The following is a 16,150-nucleotide window of genomic DNA, read 5'->3' on the forward strand; positions in this document are numbered from 1 at the left end:
CACCCTCTTACAGAGTCTTTGAACTGAAACTTGAAGATGTGATGTATTAGGATGTCAACAAACCTAGATATTCTAATTTCAAGATTAATAGCTAATTTGTCCAGTTATTTTATCTTATAAATAAGCTTGAAAGTTTTGTGTCATGAATGTTTACACCACTATGTACATGTAATGGATATTGAGATTTCCTACGTATATACATGCCAGCATAACAACAAGCACAATATGCTGGAGTGCTATGCTAACATATTAGGTATTGTGGAGCTCAATTCCAGATCAATAGCCCCTAACAGAACAGCCGGTGCAAACTACTTGAGTGCATTGTTCACAGCTCATTAGATTGATACTCTCTAATAGAACAGTCACTTTGTAGTGAAATACTCTAATAGAGCATTCACTGATTAAAATGTTTCTAGCCTGGGGGCATAATACAAGTATAATGTGAACACTGAACAGCATAACAGGTGAAAATTCTGGGAAATTAGAAGCACCATGGGAAAAATTTTGAGCATATTTGACTCAGGCCTAAAATGTGTAGCTAGCACACAAGACAAGAGAAAATCACTTCACACATAAGCACCCCTAATAATTCCTGCTAGTAGATACTTTTTTATAGTACATCTAATAACATAACACCATACATTAAAATTCATACAAATGTTACAAAACTACACTACACTTTATTTTGTACATTGTAAATTCACTTACATTTACACTACAGATATAAAACCACAAACACAAACATACACATGAACACAATTGCATATGCCAAAAGATTGATTTTAATTGTTAGTTATAGTGGTATTTATACCATAGTGCTTGAGCTCTTGCTAGCCAAGTGTGTTTGAGCAGCAAAATTATTGATACGTATACTCACAGGGTTGTGATTACTTCCTCCATTACCAACAGACTTTATTTGTTCATATGAATTCCCATTGACAGAAGGTAACTTGGCCGTGGCGTCTGATGCGTACATGTTATTCAGAGGTTTCTGAATTTCAACTTGGCTATACTACAAAAAGTTAAGTTAAGAACTTGCATGTAGAGCATTCTATTGTTTACTTGTGGATTATCTCCATACTGTATGATGAAAGCTGGCTCTCTAAAAATATTCATGATACGTAAACCAGGTACATAATAATATGTACTAAGAGTACAGTTATGCACAATAAAAATATCATAAAATTCAACTATTTTCATGCAAACCTTTTTATGATAAAATAATATTCTGATTTACGTGAACAATTGCTACATTAGAGTATCTTGATCTTTTAGAAAAAATATAATTCTTGCATATGAAAATTATTTTACAATGAAAACTTTTACAATGGAAAATTATGCTCCACTATCATGCCTTGTGGCCTACATGTGTAAATAAATGGATAACAGTCCACTTAGCTTGTGAGTGGATAACTTTATTACGGCTAATTTGTATTTTATTATTTGACATGTTCATGAAACATGCTCTAAAATATTCATGTCAGTGTTAACTTAAATTTTCTGTTAGAACTATCAAATGTAACAGTTTTATTAGAGTGCACTGATCTTTATCTATGCAAGATATGACATTATTATTATTCAGCCTTCTATGCTACGCATTATACCACACTAATCTGGTCAGGGTATAATACATGGAACTTGTATAGAAATTAGATAACAGTTTTCATGAGGCATTTGCCAATAATGCTTGTCTTGTCCAGAAAGCAAGCTATTAAGCAAACTGAGGGTGCTAGCATCGAGGCTTATCCTTTGATTTTCATTGTGTTAGTTCCACGGTGGTCTGTGGCATCTAAAATGTGGCATTGAATCAATTACAGTACTCTTTATATGTCTTGCTTGTTCCCTTGCAACTGTTGGCAAACACTTACTTTCCTGACTTATCATCATCATCATTCACTTTATAAGTAGCTGCTACTGTTGATAAAGTAAATAATTAGCAGTACACAACACTCAAATACTATAGTATAATGTTCATGCATACACGTATGTACAGCATGTTCAATGAATATACTGTGATTATTAATATGTACCTTAGATATTTTGCTTGAAGAGCTGAAGCCTTGAACAAAGCTCTTAAACTTTTTAAAGCCAGTACCGCCTATGTATGTATCCTGGATGCTGAATATGTCCTTGAGGCCAGCACACCTTATGTGCTCAATGATTTTAGAGAACCAACCATTTTGTGACAAAGTAAAGTACTATATAAGGTGCCTATACAATAGCTACCCTCGCCATTTATAGCTACTGATGCAAGCACCATAAATTCTGGAAGAGATGTGTATGATTATAAAGATGCGTTTATCTGTGAAGGCTTAGGTAAGCTTTCAAAGTTAACAAATTATCTTTTGAAAACTACTAGTCTTTGTGAACATTATGTTTTGAAGTTTGAAGTTAAACTTCCACTATGAATAGATAGCCACTAAGTTATACACTACGCATTTGCATCATATTTATCTGCTCAAGTTGTTTTTATCTTATAGAGATGTGTGCTAGCCATGGTGAAAGACAAATGCTCTGGTATTTTAGATTTCCAGTGGATATAGTCTGTTCGCGTTGACCTGAGCCCTTGTTTCTTGTTAATAACTCCTGTTACATGGGTCAGCTGCACAAACATTTAGTAGTGCTGTGAAGCCCTTTAAACGCCAGAACCGTTAATCAAAAAGTGTTTTGATATGGGCAAGAACAAGTTATGAGGCTTTAAAAATATCCCATACATTTAGTATGAAGATCCAGGCATGTAAACATGTTCAGTGTTGGGAGTAACGCGTTATGTAATATTATTACTTTTGTGGTAACAAAGTAATATAAAGAAATATGCTATGAAAACAGGTAATATAACGCAAGATACTTTACTTACAAACGTAACGCGTTACCTAAGTAATATAATTACTGTAACGAGTCTAATATGACATAATATTATTATTATTAAAAGTAACGAAGTTACTAATCTCGTTAGTAATCCTCTGAGTAACGCCTAACCACAACGAAGTAACGAGGCCTACTGAATGAAGCTTATTCACTAGCTTCTTACTTATAACCAAGATTTGCACATTGTCCAACAACGCAATCATGTCATGTGATAAGGTGGTAGTTTCACACGTGACAGCTTAAGGCTGTGAACACAAAGTAATATAATATGTAATATTATTATAGTTACTTTATTTTATGGGTAATATGTAACTGTAACTAAATAGTTCTGTTGCAAGCAATATGTAACATGTAACTAGTTACTTTTACAAAGTAACTTTCCCAACACTGAACATGTTTATAACATGAAAACATGTTTGTTCCAGTACAAAACCATTGGGAGTGAACACATGTTCACCTCTTTGATATTACCATATTTGGCGGGGGCTCAGGTGAACACATACTGACTATAGTTGGAACACAAGGATAAAGATGTGGAGACTCTTGGACAGCTGCCTGTTTGGATGTCAGCTATGCCAGTTTCTTTTGTAACTTTTATTCAACTCTTGAAAATTGCTTATAGCTAACTTTTATGTGTGAAAGTTAATTATTTGGTCTCATATGAAAACCTATAATTTATTTTAGCCGGTTTGAAGCTTGCCAAAGTTGTGGAATTCAGCTCAGGGCTTGCTATCACCACTCTTGTCCTACATAGGGGTGCCCACCTATGATCTAATGTAGCCACCAAGGGGCGGACAAGTTACTATTGTATAAAATCCAATCTGGTTTTCTCAAATATTACTGTTTGTGTATAACAATAACACACACAATGAGAAATTGAACTGGTGACCAGATTCATTTGGCATATCTCAGCAAATTGGTTGTTTGTGGCCACCTGATGATTGCATGGTATAATACTTATGCACATGGATTATTCACAGTGAAACAGCTAGTTAGTTATACTGGTAAAAGGATATGCCTGAGTGCTTGATTACAAAATAATAGCATGTAGTCAAAGGCTGCACTGTTCTTCACAACCAAGCATGATAGCGTATAACCAGATATGTATCAAGAAAGTCTGTAACTGTAAATGTGGAGTAAAATGCTTCATAACTATCAGTGGTGGGGTACAGGGGGCACGTGCCCGCCCTCCCCCTTAAAAAAAAACACTTAAAATAAGGTCAAGATACTCTAATAGAGCAGTCAATCTAATACTCTAATAAAATAGTCACCACATGTAACACTTTAAGAGTCTTCAACAGCTGCTGAGTATAATATAGAAAGTGGCTTCTGCAGCACCATCCCATGGGAACATTTAACCACTAATAGCCAGCTAGGAATTACACAGAAAGCCATTTGCATGCCATTCAGACAATTGGCTCATAACTGAACTACTTATGACTGTCACTGGTCCCTACAACTTCAATGCAGACCACTTAGCGCAATTTATTTTGTTGTTGTTATGTTATTAGTGCTTTACAGTGACCAGCACTGTACACATTTATGCATAAAAATGAAACTTTTTGGTCTTGAAAAAACTGGCTCTCCAGCTCCTTATACCTACGACTATGGTGCATCCCTCATTGCCAAACCAATACACCTCTGATTATGCATAGAGACAGAGAACATACCCTGGTATTGAATTTCACATGTACACCCTACACATTAAGCAATAAGTAAGTACCATTTCGTTTGTGGTGTACTAAGGCATAAGTAGTAATGATGATGATCAGCAGAACGAGAATTAGTAAGATAGCTCCTCCAGCAATTGCACCAATGATGGCCACAGTGTTACTGTTCTCATCATCATCTGTAAGTTAATAATGAAAGAAGATTAAGAAGTTAAACTGGTTATAATTTTTATCTACATGTTACTAGACCTGCATCAAATATATCAGCATCATAATAAAAGCAATAGGCTGGAGTGCTACTGCATAATGGTATATGATTCGGAAGCTTAATTTCTTGATAATTGATTGATAGGGCATTCAGTAGAAAATGCAAATTGTGTCAAACACATTGTACAACAGCTCTTGATTGATACTCTCTATAATAGAACAGTCTTTTTGCAGTGAAATACTCTAATAGAGCAATCATTATTTTTTTTAAATTGCAATAAATGTTGTTAACCTAGGAGCATAATGCAAGCATAATGGGAACGCTGAAGGGCATAACAGGTGAAAAATTGTAGGAAATCAATTTTCTGAAAGCATTTTAGGCAGAATTTCAACCACATTTGACTCAGACCTGCATGTTACAACCTACACCTTAAGATATCCTATACTTGCTATGCTTTACATAGTGTAAAAATTTATGAGGCTTTGTATTTTGAAAGGTCTAAACAAATACAGGTAAAGTCACTATTATTGACATTATTGATACATAAACAACACAGAACATACATGATATCTATACTTACTATCATTTGAAGAGGTTGTAACTGTCCCTCCTGAAAGATACATGTTCATCACAACCAGAAATAGATAGGTAGGCATTTCAAAACGTATATAAGTACAGTAAAACAGTAATTACAACTTTATAGTATGCAGTTTTCTTTCAATCTCTTTTGCATTACGATGTACCATGAAAATTTGGCATGTGTAAGTTCCGCATGCTTAAAGTACTCATCAAAATAATTATTATACTAAAAATTGCTCAATTTTTAATTGTTCTGTACCATTTGAAAGTTATTATTCATCTACCAAAATGCTTCGTAACTATTGTAATGCATGGAGTTTATTAAAATTCTTCTGATTGTTCTGTTGGAGTAAGTGACTGGTTTATTAGTTGAACTCAACTTATTGAAGTACTATTTTTGTGCTAATAGTTGGAATAATTACTGCACAACTTGAATCATTGGAAATGCATAGCTATGTGCAGTATTGTTAGCACCAAAATTTGTGTACGCATATGCCATTCAAATAAACGCCTGGTCCTAAATGAAGGCCAGAGGGTGCTATCTTAATACAAGGGGTAGTTTGTAGAACAAGGCTTATACTCATGACTTATCAAAAGTATGTCAACAGCAGCTGCTACAAGTAACGAAAGATATTTCAGCTAACTCAACAATGGATTATAAAAACTAAATGTCCAGGCTTTTATACAAAGAAATATGGTAAACAAACAACACAGTTGACTAGGACAATTGCTTATACAAAACATGCTATCATAATGAACAATAATTTTATGGTTTTAAACATTATGGGGTTAGGTTAATAGGTAGAACTACAGAACATATCAGTTAAACATCAACTTGATTGGTACATCATGTACAGTACATATCTGAAGGCATTGCCTTCAATTTTGTCAGTTTTAAACTTTAGAAACTCATTTAAATTGTTTTGAATACTATTGAAAGCACTTTTGAACTTAATTTTACAAACCAGTATTACGTATTACAATAACACATAGAGAAGGTGGCTTCTTGATGATCCCACTATCATGCATGTACTATATACACTACTACTACTTGGTCACAGTCTAGGTGTGCACTTCCAAAAATGACAAAATACACTTACCATTGACAATAATTTGAGTGGAGTTTATGGAATAATCTGATGCTCCATAAATATTAAACACTCGACATCTAAATGTGTAATTCTGTTCTGCCCTTAACCCCGAGAAAGTGAACCTCACTTCATTTGAAATTCTGTACATGACAACAGTAAAGTTTCTTGTTATTGTTTCAAATGAACTCTGTGCATCAATTTCAAATATCAGTGTTGTGTTGGTAGTGTCCACACCAGCTACATCAGTTCTTGTTGAGACATTGACCACTCCCCCTATATCAGTACTGACCTGAGGTTTACTGGGACTGGCTGGTAGCCCTATATAGATTGCACACACCTTTTGTAATAGTTAGAGACCTACCACAAGGATCTTTGTGATTTTTAAAATTCAAAGTTTTTTTTAAAGCCATGAAGATCTGAGTGGGTGGTCTCTAATGGATTTAGAAAATGATGTGGGTGAATTTATATCAATAGATGGATAGATTGTAGGGTTGAATAAAATATCTTGCACAAAATGCAACCCACAATCACTTTCTACATTGTTATATATAAAAGTAAGCTCAGTGATCTGATCTTAGCAGATCACTGATCTATCATGAGATCTGCAATGCTACTCAGCACATCAGTGATCAATAGTGAGGTGTGCTGTGTTGACTCCCTCAACTGGAGATAGGAGGTCTCATTTTAGAGAACCTCTCCAGAGGTCTCTAACCATTTTTAGAACCTATCCAGAGGTCCCTTCGGGATATTGACTACCAGCATCTGAACTTTCAGTTAACCAGACACATTACTAAAACTGATTGCTCTAATACAGTAAGTAGTGACTGTTCTATTAGAGTAGTTAAATTTATATTAATCTGTGAATGCTACCCCACTAGGGACCTGTAAAAGGCTTAATGTCTGTGAATACAGGGAGTCAGAAACATGTAACTAAAATGTAAAGAATGTAGAAAAAAATCCCAGACCCAGTGGTGACTAGATCACAAGCAACATGTAGTCTAGGTATGTGCCAAAGGAGCCACAGCAGCTTGGATCTGAGATCTTAAACATATTTTATTCTGTGAATGCTATCCCACTAGGGACCTGTCAGTATGTAAAAGTGATAATACATTTAAAGACTATTTTATGCCAAACTTAGACTTTTCAGCTATCTGAAGTTCTGGACCCTAGGTGGGGTCCCTAGGTATTTAGATAACAAAAAACTCCATTATAAAGATGCCATAATTATCTGGTTTGCATGCCATATTTGATATATATTTGAATTTGAAATATCAAAGTGAATAAAATACAAGACATAGCAATGCAACTATATGCTTGTATCAGGACAAATAACTTTTGCCAGCTCTGTCAATCTGTATTGCATCATAAGCTAAATATTAGCACTGCTACAATACTAATACTACAGCATAACATACCTTTGGGTGAGCTAACAGCAATGACGAGATAGTTGCTTTCTCTCCCTAAGGAATTCATGGCTTTGATACGATAGTGATATTCTTCTCTTGCCAACACATCACCGAAACTGATTCGCAAGTAAGTGATGTTTTCATCATCAATACGACCATTTGGAGCTTGTGTGTATGTGCTGGTACCAGGCACAATCCATTCCACTGTGTAACCGATTATTGGCATTCCTCCATTAGTGATCACAGTCCAGCTGATAGTAATGTCATCATCTATAGCCTTTGTGACCATGTCACCCAACACAGGCCCTGTTGAAAAGCATTGTCATATGATCTTGTCCCAATCACATATTACACTATTGCTATTAAAATTGGTCTGAATTTGACACCTACTTTTACCAGTAAAGGTATATACTTCATTGTGAATAACATACAGAGTTACAGTGCACACTATACTAGAGTGTACATCTTCATCAAGAAATTTGAATGGAAATTATATTATAGCATCTGTAATTGCCATGTATGCTTTTAGCTAACAGGGAACATGAATTCAAGCCATTTGCATCCAGCGACATGTCGTCAAAATTTTATTAATAATGAGTCTTTTCATCACTGTCATGCCAAATGTTGACTGTTTCCATAGACGCCTCAGATAAAAAAATCATAACCTACTTAACAAATGCAAATACAGGTTTTTGCAATTGAATTCGGCGACTTTGCAATTGAATTCGTCCCGTTTGCAATTGAGTTCGTCGCTGTTGCAATTGAATTCGTCCCGTTTGCAATAGAATTCGTCGCTTTTGCAATTGAATTCGTCCCGTTTGCAATTGAATTCGTCGCTTTTGCAATTGAATTCGTCGCTTTTGCAGTTAAATTCGTCCGTAACAAGAATGACAGCTGGAGCAAACACGAAAACATGATGTAGCAGCTGCTACAAGAACTTGTTCAAGTACAACGGTAGTAAACAACTCTTTGTAAGGCAATAATTCTTCCTCTACAGCCTATCCAGCAAAATTCCAAACTCTACTACGCCATTCGCGATGGGTGTGGTCACTCGCGAGCAAGTTAATTAACTTGTCAGACAGCTATCAACTTCGGGTACTACCAGCTTCAATTACCTTCTAGTGTCTCAAGTGTAACTCTCCAAGGCATAAATAGTTCATCTCTTAATGAACGGATTGGTTTCTTGGAGCCGTTTTGTTTATGACGAATTGTAATGCAAACGCGACGAATTCTATTGCAAAACCGACTAACTCAACTGCAAAACCGACGAATTCAATTGCAAACGGGACGAATTCAATTGCAATACCGACGAATTCAATTGCAAACGGGACGAATTCAATCGCAAAGGCGACGAATTCAATTGCAAAAACCTGTAAGATAGTATTACCGATATGTTGTGTTATGTAGCTTAAAACATCTCCATTATGAAATCATTTGGCTTTGAGAATGTATTAGGCTATAGTGGCTAATGTAGTTTCTAAGAATACAATAACTTACAACCCATTTCAGTAGTGAAATCTACTACATCAGAAGTGTTTCCCTTGGCAACTCTACCAAATCTATGACATGTTACTGCTAGGACCACAACACTGTGGTTTATTGCTGGAAGCAGGCTTCTGATAGTGATGGATGTAACGTTGTCTTCTGTTCTGCCTAGTTCCATTCCTGTCCCATAATCAAGTACTATGTAGCCACACACTAGTAGTCCATCAGTGAATGATGGAGTCTCCCATGATATGACAGCAGTAGTGTTAGTGATAAAATTGACGGTCACATTTTGTGGACTAGATGCAACATCTGTAAAATTCGCACCACATGCTTATGTCCATTCACAACTTTTCAAATTTAATTCTTCACAATATTATTATGTAAGTGTACATATATCTCATTTGTGGACTAAATGTATACATGTGTCTATGTCAAAATTAATACCTACGTTGAGAGAACATACTCTGTTCTTCTAGTCCCAACTGGATATTACACACTGGACCAAGGTACCATACTTTCATAGGAGTGTCCCATTTATTTTTGCAATTACAACAATTAAAACACATACTCAAACTGAACCAGCTTTTGATCATCCATCTACAGTAAGCTCTGTCTGCATGTGTCTTGCTATGTAGATATACTGACAATCACATAACAATATACTGAGAAATGGACCTATTTGTTAGTGTATTACAAGAGACCAAATGATTGGGAGTGTCCACAACACTAAACTAAAGCTAAAGGTATATTGGCAGTGATACAACATGAAACCTTGTTCAAAACGCAACATTATCACTTAATAATATCCGCATCTTCCTTTATTCATTCCAACTATTAATGCTATTGTTGATAGCTTAACATAGCAGTGTGAAGGTGCATCCATCATAGGGTCACAAAGTGTGAGCAACATAATATTATTAGGATAAAATCAGTGGCCAATAATTGGCCACACAGAGTCTACATATCCTTACCAAATACTTCAATTGAGAAACTGATGACTTCAGACCCTAAAGAATTTGTGGCAGTACAGTTATAAATTCCAGTATCATCTCTTTCCACATTTAGAATTAACAAGCTGCTGTTGAGCACCTCATATTTGGAGACATTCATGATTAGAGTACCATCGAATTGCCAAGAAGTGTGTGGAAATGGGTTGCCATCCAGAAAAGGTTCATGACTTGAGTTTAAACCACATGTGACAATCTCATCCAATCCAATCTGAAATGCCAGCTCTTGTTGAACCTCACTACCAGTGATACTTGGTGCATCTGTGGGAAGTTAAGAGTCATCATTATTATTGTTATATACACGCGCTGCTAAAATATTAATCCTTTAGCTTGTCAATGCTCTCCAATTTAGAGGTGTTTCAATTGTAAGTTACATGTGCATCTATATGGCAAGGAACAAATTACTAAAGGTAAGTAGAACACTGACTCTGAACCAGTTGTATTACAATTGGTAATGAAATTACAACTAGTGGTTTGAAATTTTATTTCAAAAAAAATTTCCTTCTGTCACACCACTATGAGGCCCTATATCCATCATTTCAATGTTTACATGCAGTATGTACACTTTCATAAACATTACACAAGAGTTATGTAGGTAGGCACTTAATAAAACCTTATAGGATGGACTGGTGGCCATCAGTAAGGTTACATAAGTACATGGCAAGGCTGCCTATTACATAGCATTGAGTCATTATACATAACAATAATTCACCAACACAACAACCTGCAGCTGACCAGAAGTTATACAGTGGCAATTTAGCCTTGCTACAGCCTGGTCACATGTCCATTGTTTATTTAACTGAAAGTATCTAATCCCAATGTGTTCATTGACATGCCATCAAGTTGATGTGTTAGTGTGAAAGTCAATAAAGAAAGCAATCAAGGAGCATCATAGGTACGTATAACACAGAGAAATATGATATCATTCAGTTTGCAAATAGTGCAATAAGGGGAACACTTTAATGGTTGCCAATTGTATATAGTATTCTGTGACTACATATACTTTGATTAATACCTTTCCCAAAATGTTTGTGAGTTCATAATCATTATACATATTTAGATGTAGTTATACATAGTTCTGGCTAAATGTAAAGATATTCATGCATGCGCAGATAAATAACTCAGGTGACAGTCACTTTTTAGAAACTAATGACATAACATTGCAGTGATCTGTTGGCCTGCAACATGCCTACAATGGCATTTTTGATAAGTTTATACTGTGAAGCTCTTAATGTGAACTGTACTTCACTGAATCCTCAACTTTATAAGTGAAGTCATCAAATCCATTTCTAATCAAATACCATTGTTACCAAGAAAGCTAAACACATCACACATCGACTAAACTATGTGGATGGGTGAAAGAGTCAGTAAACACACTGAACTTATCAATGCAAGTATATAAATATTATTTTATTGCATTATACATGACTGTATGAACTATGTACCTCTTAGTATATACCGCAACCTATGTCACTTTTTTATACATTTCACTATAGTATGTACACCCATATATGGTCATTACTGTATATTTAGTAGGAGTTCTCTATTTTATGCTGCAAACTACTGTCATAAGAGAAACCATTGCTGATACTCTCCACTTTGGTCACACAGCATTCCAGGTAATCTGCTTTACACTACTACTGGTACACATCATGAGATAATGCATATGTCTACTTACATTGAACATCCAGTGTTAAATAAGTCACAGTTGATCCAGCAATGTTTGAAATATTTAATCTGTAGATTCCAGAGTCATTACGATACATGCCTCCTTGACCATCAGTGAAATTTATGCCATTTATCAAGTACTGAACTCTGTCATTTGGAGATAACACAACTCCATTTCTTGTCCACTCATAGTTTATTTCTACATCATCACCAACTGCGTCAATGTTCACTGGAAAGAAACCTGTTGTGTATTCCCTTCTTGAAATTATTGTATCATTGCCAAACTTGAATGGCTCTGTTGGAGACATCCATAACAAATAAAATAATATTAAAATGCTTAGCCAATGTGCCATATAATGGCAATGGTGACAAATCAATTAAAACATGATGTGTATATGTGTGGGTGCTCATAAATGTGGCTAGTGCCCATAAGGATACTTTATCATTGGCCAGTGACCGGTTAACAGCACTAAACTCCTCTCACATAGTATGGTGGGGCATGCGCAGCTACATTGTGTGTGTACTGGTGTCTGTTTACAAAACTAGTTCTTAGGGTTCTAAATTAAGACCACTGAGGACTGAAGGTGAAGTATTATATGCTATAAAGTTAAATGTACACTAGAATAAGATATGACTACATATACTGCTTGCTAAAGTCACCAGCTTTCATTCAGTATAATATTATATAGCTGACGAAAGGACAATAAAAGTTACAATGGAAATTTTAATATGCATAGTATTCATATAGGTATATACACATGTAAGACTACTGCTCACCATAGAAGGTTATGAATGAAGAATTCATGAATTCTCCATTAAAACATCGCACTTCTACCATATTAAACTCATGACTAATGCTTACAAATGTAAAGCTCTCCTGGAAACCTGGGTATATGTCTGGGACATAAAACAGTGACTGGTCAGTGTCAGCAGGGGTGTATTTACCACCCTGCAGGCGAATATTAGTTTGTGTACTGTCAGAGAATATTATGAACCAGATTGACCTTAATTGCATTGGAACATTATCAACAGTTTCCACAATTGTACATGAAAATGTTACATTGGATCCTTCCAGTACCGTCTGATTGCCAGATAAATTTATGACTGTTTGAGTAGTTCCACCTAGATAGATTTATAAGTATACATAGTCATATTTACAAATGTATACAATTATACTCAGCCTATAACAAGAATGTACAAAGAGATGCTTATGATTTCTAAAATCTGTACATGGGACAGGGTTCAAAAGTATCTCAGCATGACTAGTGAGCACAATGAGATTGGATTGGCAATAAGTAGACATAGCTAATGGGCTACGTACGTAAATACATACAGAAATGTCACAGCTTCACTGTATATAATCAGCAAATTCCAAATCAGTGTAGAGTGTGGGTGGTTGGGAGGGGAAGGCCATTACCATTATCCCTAGTTGACTAGCTACAGTACTTGCCACAATATACCTAGACTTATTTTCATACCTCTACAGTAGTCTATACTCTCCAGGCCTGATCATAACAGGCAATTTGTTAACTTAGCTAACTCAACATAATAAATTATTATATAGTTAGTTTGACAACTATCCTCTTTTGATGTAGCTATACATATAGTTGTCCTTCGTCATGTGATCAGTTCCACTTGAGAATGTACTTGTAAACTTCAATGCACCATCTCACATTTACCTGGCTACAATGTGCAAGGTATAGCTAGCTAGCTAGCTATACTTTTCACTGTAAAAATGAGATCTGTGGCATCATCATGATCAGTAAATGTCACAAAGAAATCTAGTGACACCACAGATCTCACTAAGTACTTAAGCTTATACCAAGCCATAGTATAATAAATATGTAGCAAATTAATGTAATATATACTGTAAATTGACATCAATGGTATAACGTATCATACCACTTTTATGATTATCTATTATTGCATACCTATATAACAGAAGCCTTTACTAGCTAATATACAACTGTAAGCACGAGTAATTTAGTTCCCAAATTACATAATCCACTGAAGCTAGTTCACCTATATGCACATTGTCAGTGCATGCATGTGGATACAGCTAGCTACTACTGCATGTATAGCTAGAGTTTCTGAATCGGCTGGTCAATGGTGGCTCCAGGATTTTTGGTGACTAGTTTCTGATCAAGAGGGTGAAGACCAAAAAAAGGTAACTGCATGCTGCCCACCACTAATTTCACTGATAAAGTACACAAAAATCCTTGATTTTATCTAACAGCTTGTTATACTGCTGCTACTGCTCTAAACACTGTGACTGCCGGTTTATCAGCGTTTGACTGCTCTATTAGAGTATCTCGATCTGAACGTGTGGTTTCCGACTCAGAAACCCCCCTAGAGCCGCTCTTGGCTGGTTATAGTACGCCATGCATAGGTCTATATAGCAGAATTCCATAAACATGACTGACTTGTAAAAATTATATACCATATTGCCCATCAGCTACAGTGTAGCTATCTCTCCCTTAGCTCATATAGCTATGTTGCTATTCTGTACCAGCTAGCTACCTCACTCGTATCCACCCAAATCATTGTAACTATGTTAGCTATCTAGTTAAATCACAAGACTGTCTAGCTACCATCTTGAGGAGGCGGACAATAGTCAATAGTCATTCATGATAGATGAGTACGTCTCAGCTGATAGTGACTGCACAATAAACATTTAGTTACTCACCTTGTAGAAAGCATAACTGCAGCACCGATAAAAACAGAAAGAAGATCAAATAACAGCAACTTGGCATCTTCCAAAGCGTTGCGTTTAAAAGAATCAGTGCTGAATAACCGAGATCAGCGACAAAGAGTAGTGTGTGTTACTATCACTGATCGCTAATGGGTTTTACGGATTAATAACCCGGCAGACGGCAGACCGGAAGCCGCTAAGTATTCTAGCTACCACCTTATTTCGACTCCTTTCGAATTCCTACCTACGTACGCGGCTGCAGGGTGTCTAGCTACCTAGCTATAGATTACTGTTGATTGCATGAATCCGAATTGCGTGACAAAGTCTCGGCGCAGTCATGTAAACGTAGCGCATGTGCAGTTTAAATAGCCAACGAAATTATTTTTTTATTTATTTTCCAAAAATGTGCAGCCTCAGTTTGAGGATTAACGCACATATGAAACATGCATACAAAATGTTTTACAATATGATTGATTATGGGATTACTGATTGGTGGGGGAAAGTAATAATAATTTCAGTTGGTATACTTAAAAATTTGTAATGATTGTTGTTGGATTAGGTCAGGTGGGAGTGAATTCCACAGTCTAATTGATCTAGGGAAGAATGAATTACTGTACTGATTGGTCCTTGCATAGATATGATGAAATCTTTGATCATGTCCTCTGGTGTTAGAAGTGACAGGGATTAAATCAACTGGGGATATATCAATGAGATTATGAACAATTTTGTAGAGGAGGGTGATACTAGATACTTGTCTGCGGTGTTCTAAGCTGGGAATGTTAAGGTCAATGAGCATGTTAGTTACGCTGCTGAAACGCGAGAAGTCAGCCATGATGAATCTGGCAGATTGCCTCTGTACTCGTTCAAGCCTATCAATGTCTCTTCTTATGTGAGGGGACCAGACAGGATTGGCATATTCTAAGATTGGTCTTATCATGGCATTATAACATTTCAAATTATTTTACTCTTTGTCGAATTATATTCGCAGACAGCCAACCTGAAAACCTCTCCGTACGCATGCGCGCCACGTGTAGTCCGTGAGCCAACCACCCAGATGTGCTGATCAGTATACCATTTAAGGTGACTATAGCTAATTTCTATCATGTAGTCCTCAGGCTCATTTTTTTCAACTTCTGGAGGCATGGGTCAGCAGACCTCTCAACTCTCACGGTTTCACCGTGAGACTCAAGTTTTTGGGCCTCTTCTCAAGGTCTCACGGTTAGGTGTTAATTCTCAAGGTCACGTTCCAGATCTCAAGAATTCTCAAGGTAATCACCTATAAACAAAATTCAAACCCACAATCGAAAACTTTTCGTCAACTCAATATAAGAAATGGTGCTCACGTGATGAATATTTAAAATTTATGGTGCTCAAATCTATAAAAGACCGGAGCCAACCTGTAACCCAAGGCTGTATTACAGCATGGTAAGGCGACTTCTCATTTTTGTTTATATAGTAGCAAATAACTTTATC

At 36.1% G+C, this 16,150-nt stretch overlaps 1 protein-coding gene across 3 annotated transcripts; it reads right to left on the reverse strand.

The window, feature by feature from the left end:
- Positions 1-599: 599 nt before the first annotated feature.
- LOC136239221 (netrin receptor DCC-like) lies at positions 600-14,891 on the reverse strand. Of its 3 annotated transcripts, none has more exons than XM_066029963.1 (12): positions 14,672-14,891; positions 12,763-13,107; positions 11,996-12,280; positions 10,282-10,578; positions 9,320-9,619; positions 7,832-8,128; positions 6,426-6,689; positions 5,327-5,356; positions 4,592-4,717; positions 1,869-1,914; positions 1,063-1,102; positions 600-1,012 (listed from the first exon to the last, which is right to left on the reverse strand). In XM_066029963.1, exons 1-12 carry the CDS (start codon positions 14,736-14,738, stop codon positions 806-808), a joined length of 2,304 nt encoding a protein of 767 aa, XP_065886035.1. In that variant the 5' UTR covers positions 14,739-14,891; the 3' UTR covers positions 600-805. The 3 variants fall into 3 exon arrangements, with proteins under 3 accessions (XP_065886035.1, XP_065886029.1, XP_065886022.1); XM_066029957.1 differs by having other exon boundaries at positions 1,869-1,911; positions 6,426-6,734; positions 14,672-14,890; XM_066029950.1 differs by having other exon boundaries at positions 6,426-6,734; positions 14,672-14,889.
- Between the last annotated feature and the right edge of the window lie 1,259 nt (positions 14,892-16,150).

This window comes from Dysidea avara, chromosome 1 (assembly GCF_963678975.1).
Source record: "Dysidea avara chromosome 1, odDysAvar1.4, whole genome shotgun sequence".
Lineage (NCBI taxonomy): Eukaryota > Metazoa > Porifera > Demospongiae > Dictyoceratida > Dysideidae > Dysidea > Dysidea avara.

Bases quoted from the DNA above. Each gene is read 5' to 3' on its own strand.
- LOC136239221 (XM_066029950.1), bottom strand. From the start codon at position 14,738: ATGCCAAGTTGCTGTTATTTGATCTTCTTTCTGTTTTTATCGGTGCTG. The intron at 1,103-1,868 runs GTAAGTGTTTGC...GAATATTTTTAG, and splicing joins GATGATGATAAGTCAGGAAA to AGAGCCAGCTTTCATCATAC. The intron at 1,013-1,062 runs GTAAACAATAGA...AACTTTTTGTAG, and splicing joins AGTATGGAGATAATCCACAA to TATAGCCAAGTTGAAATTCA.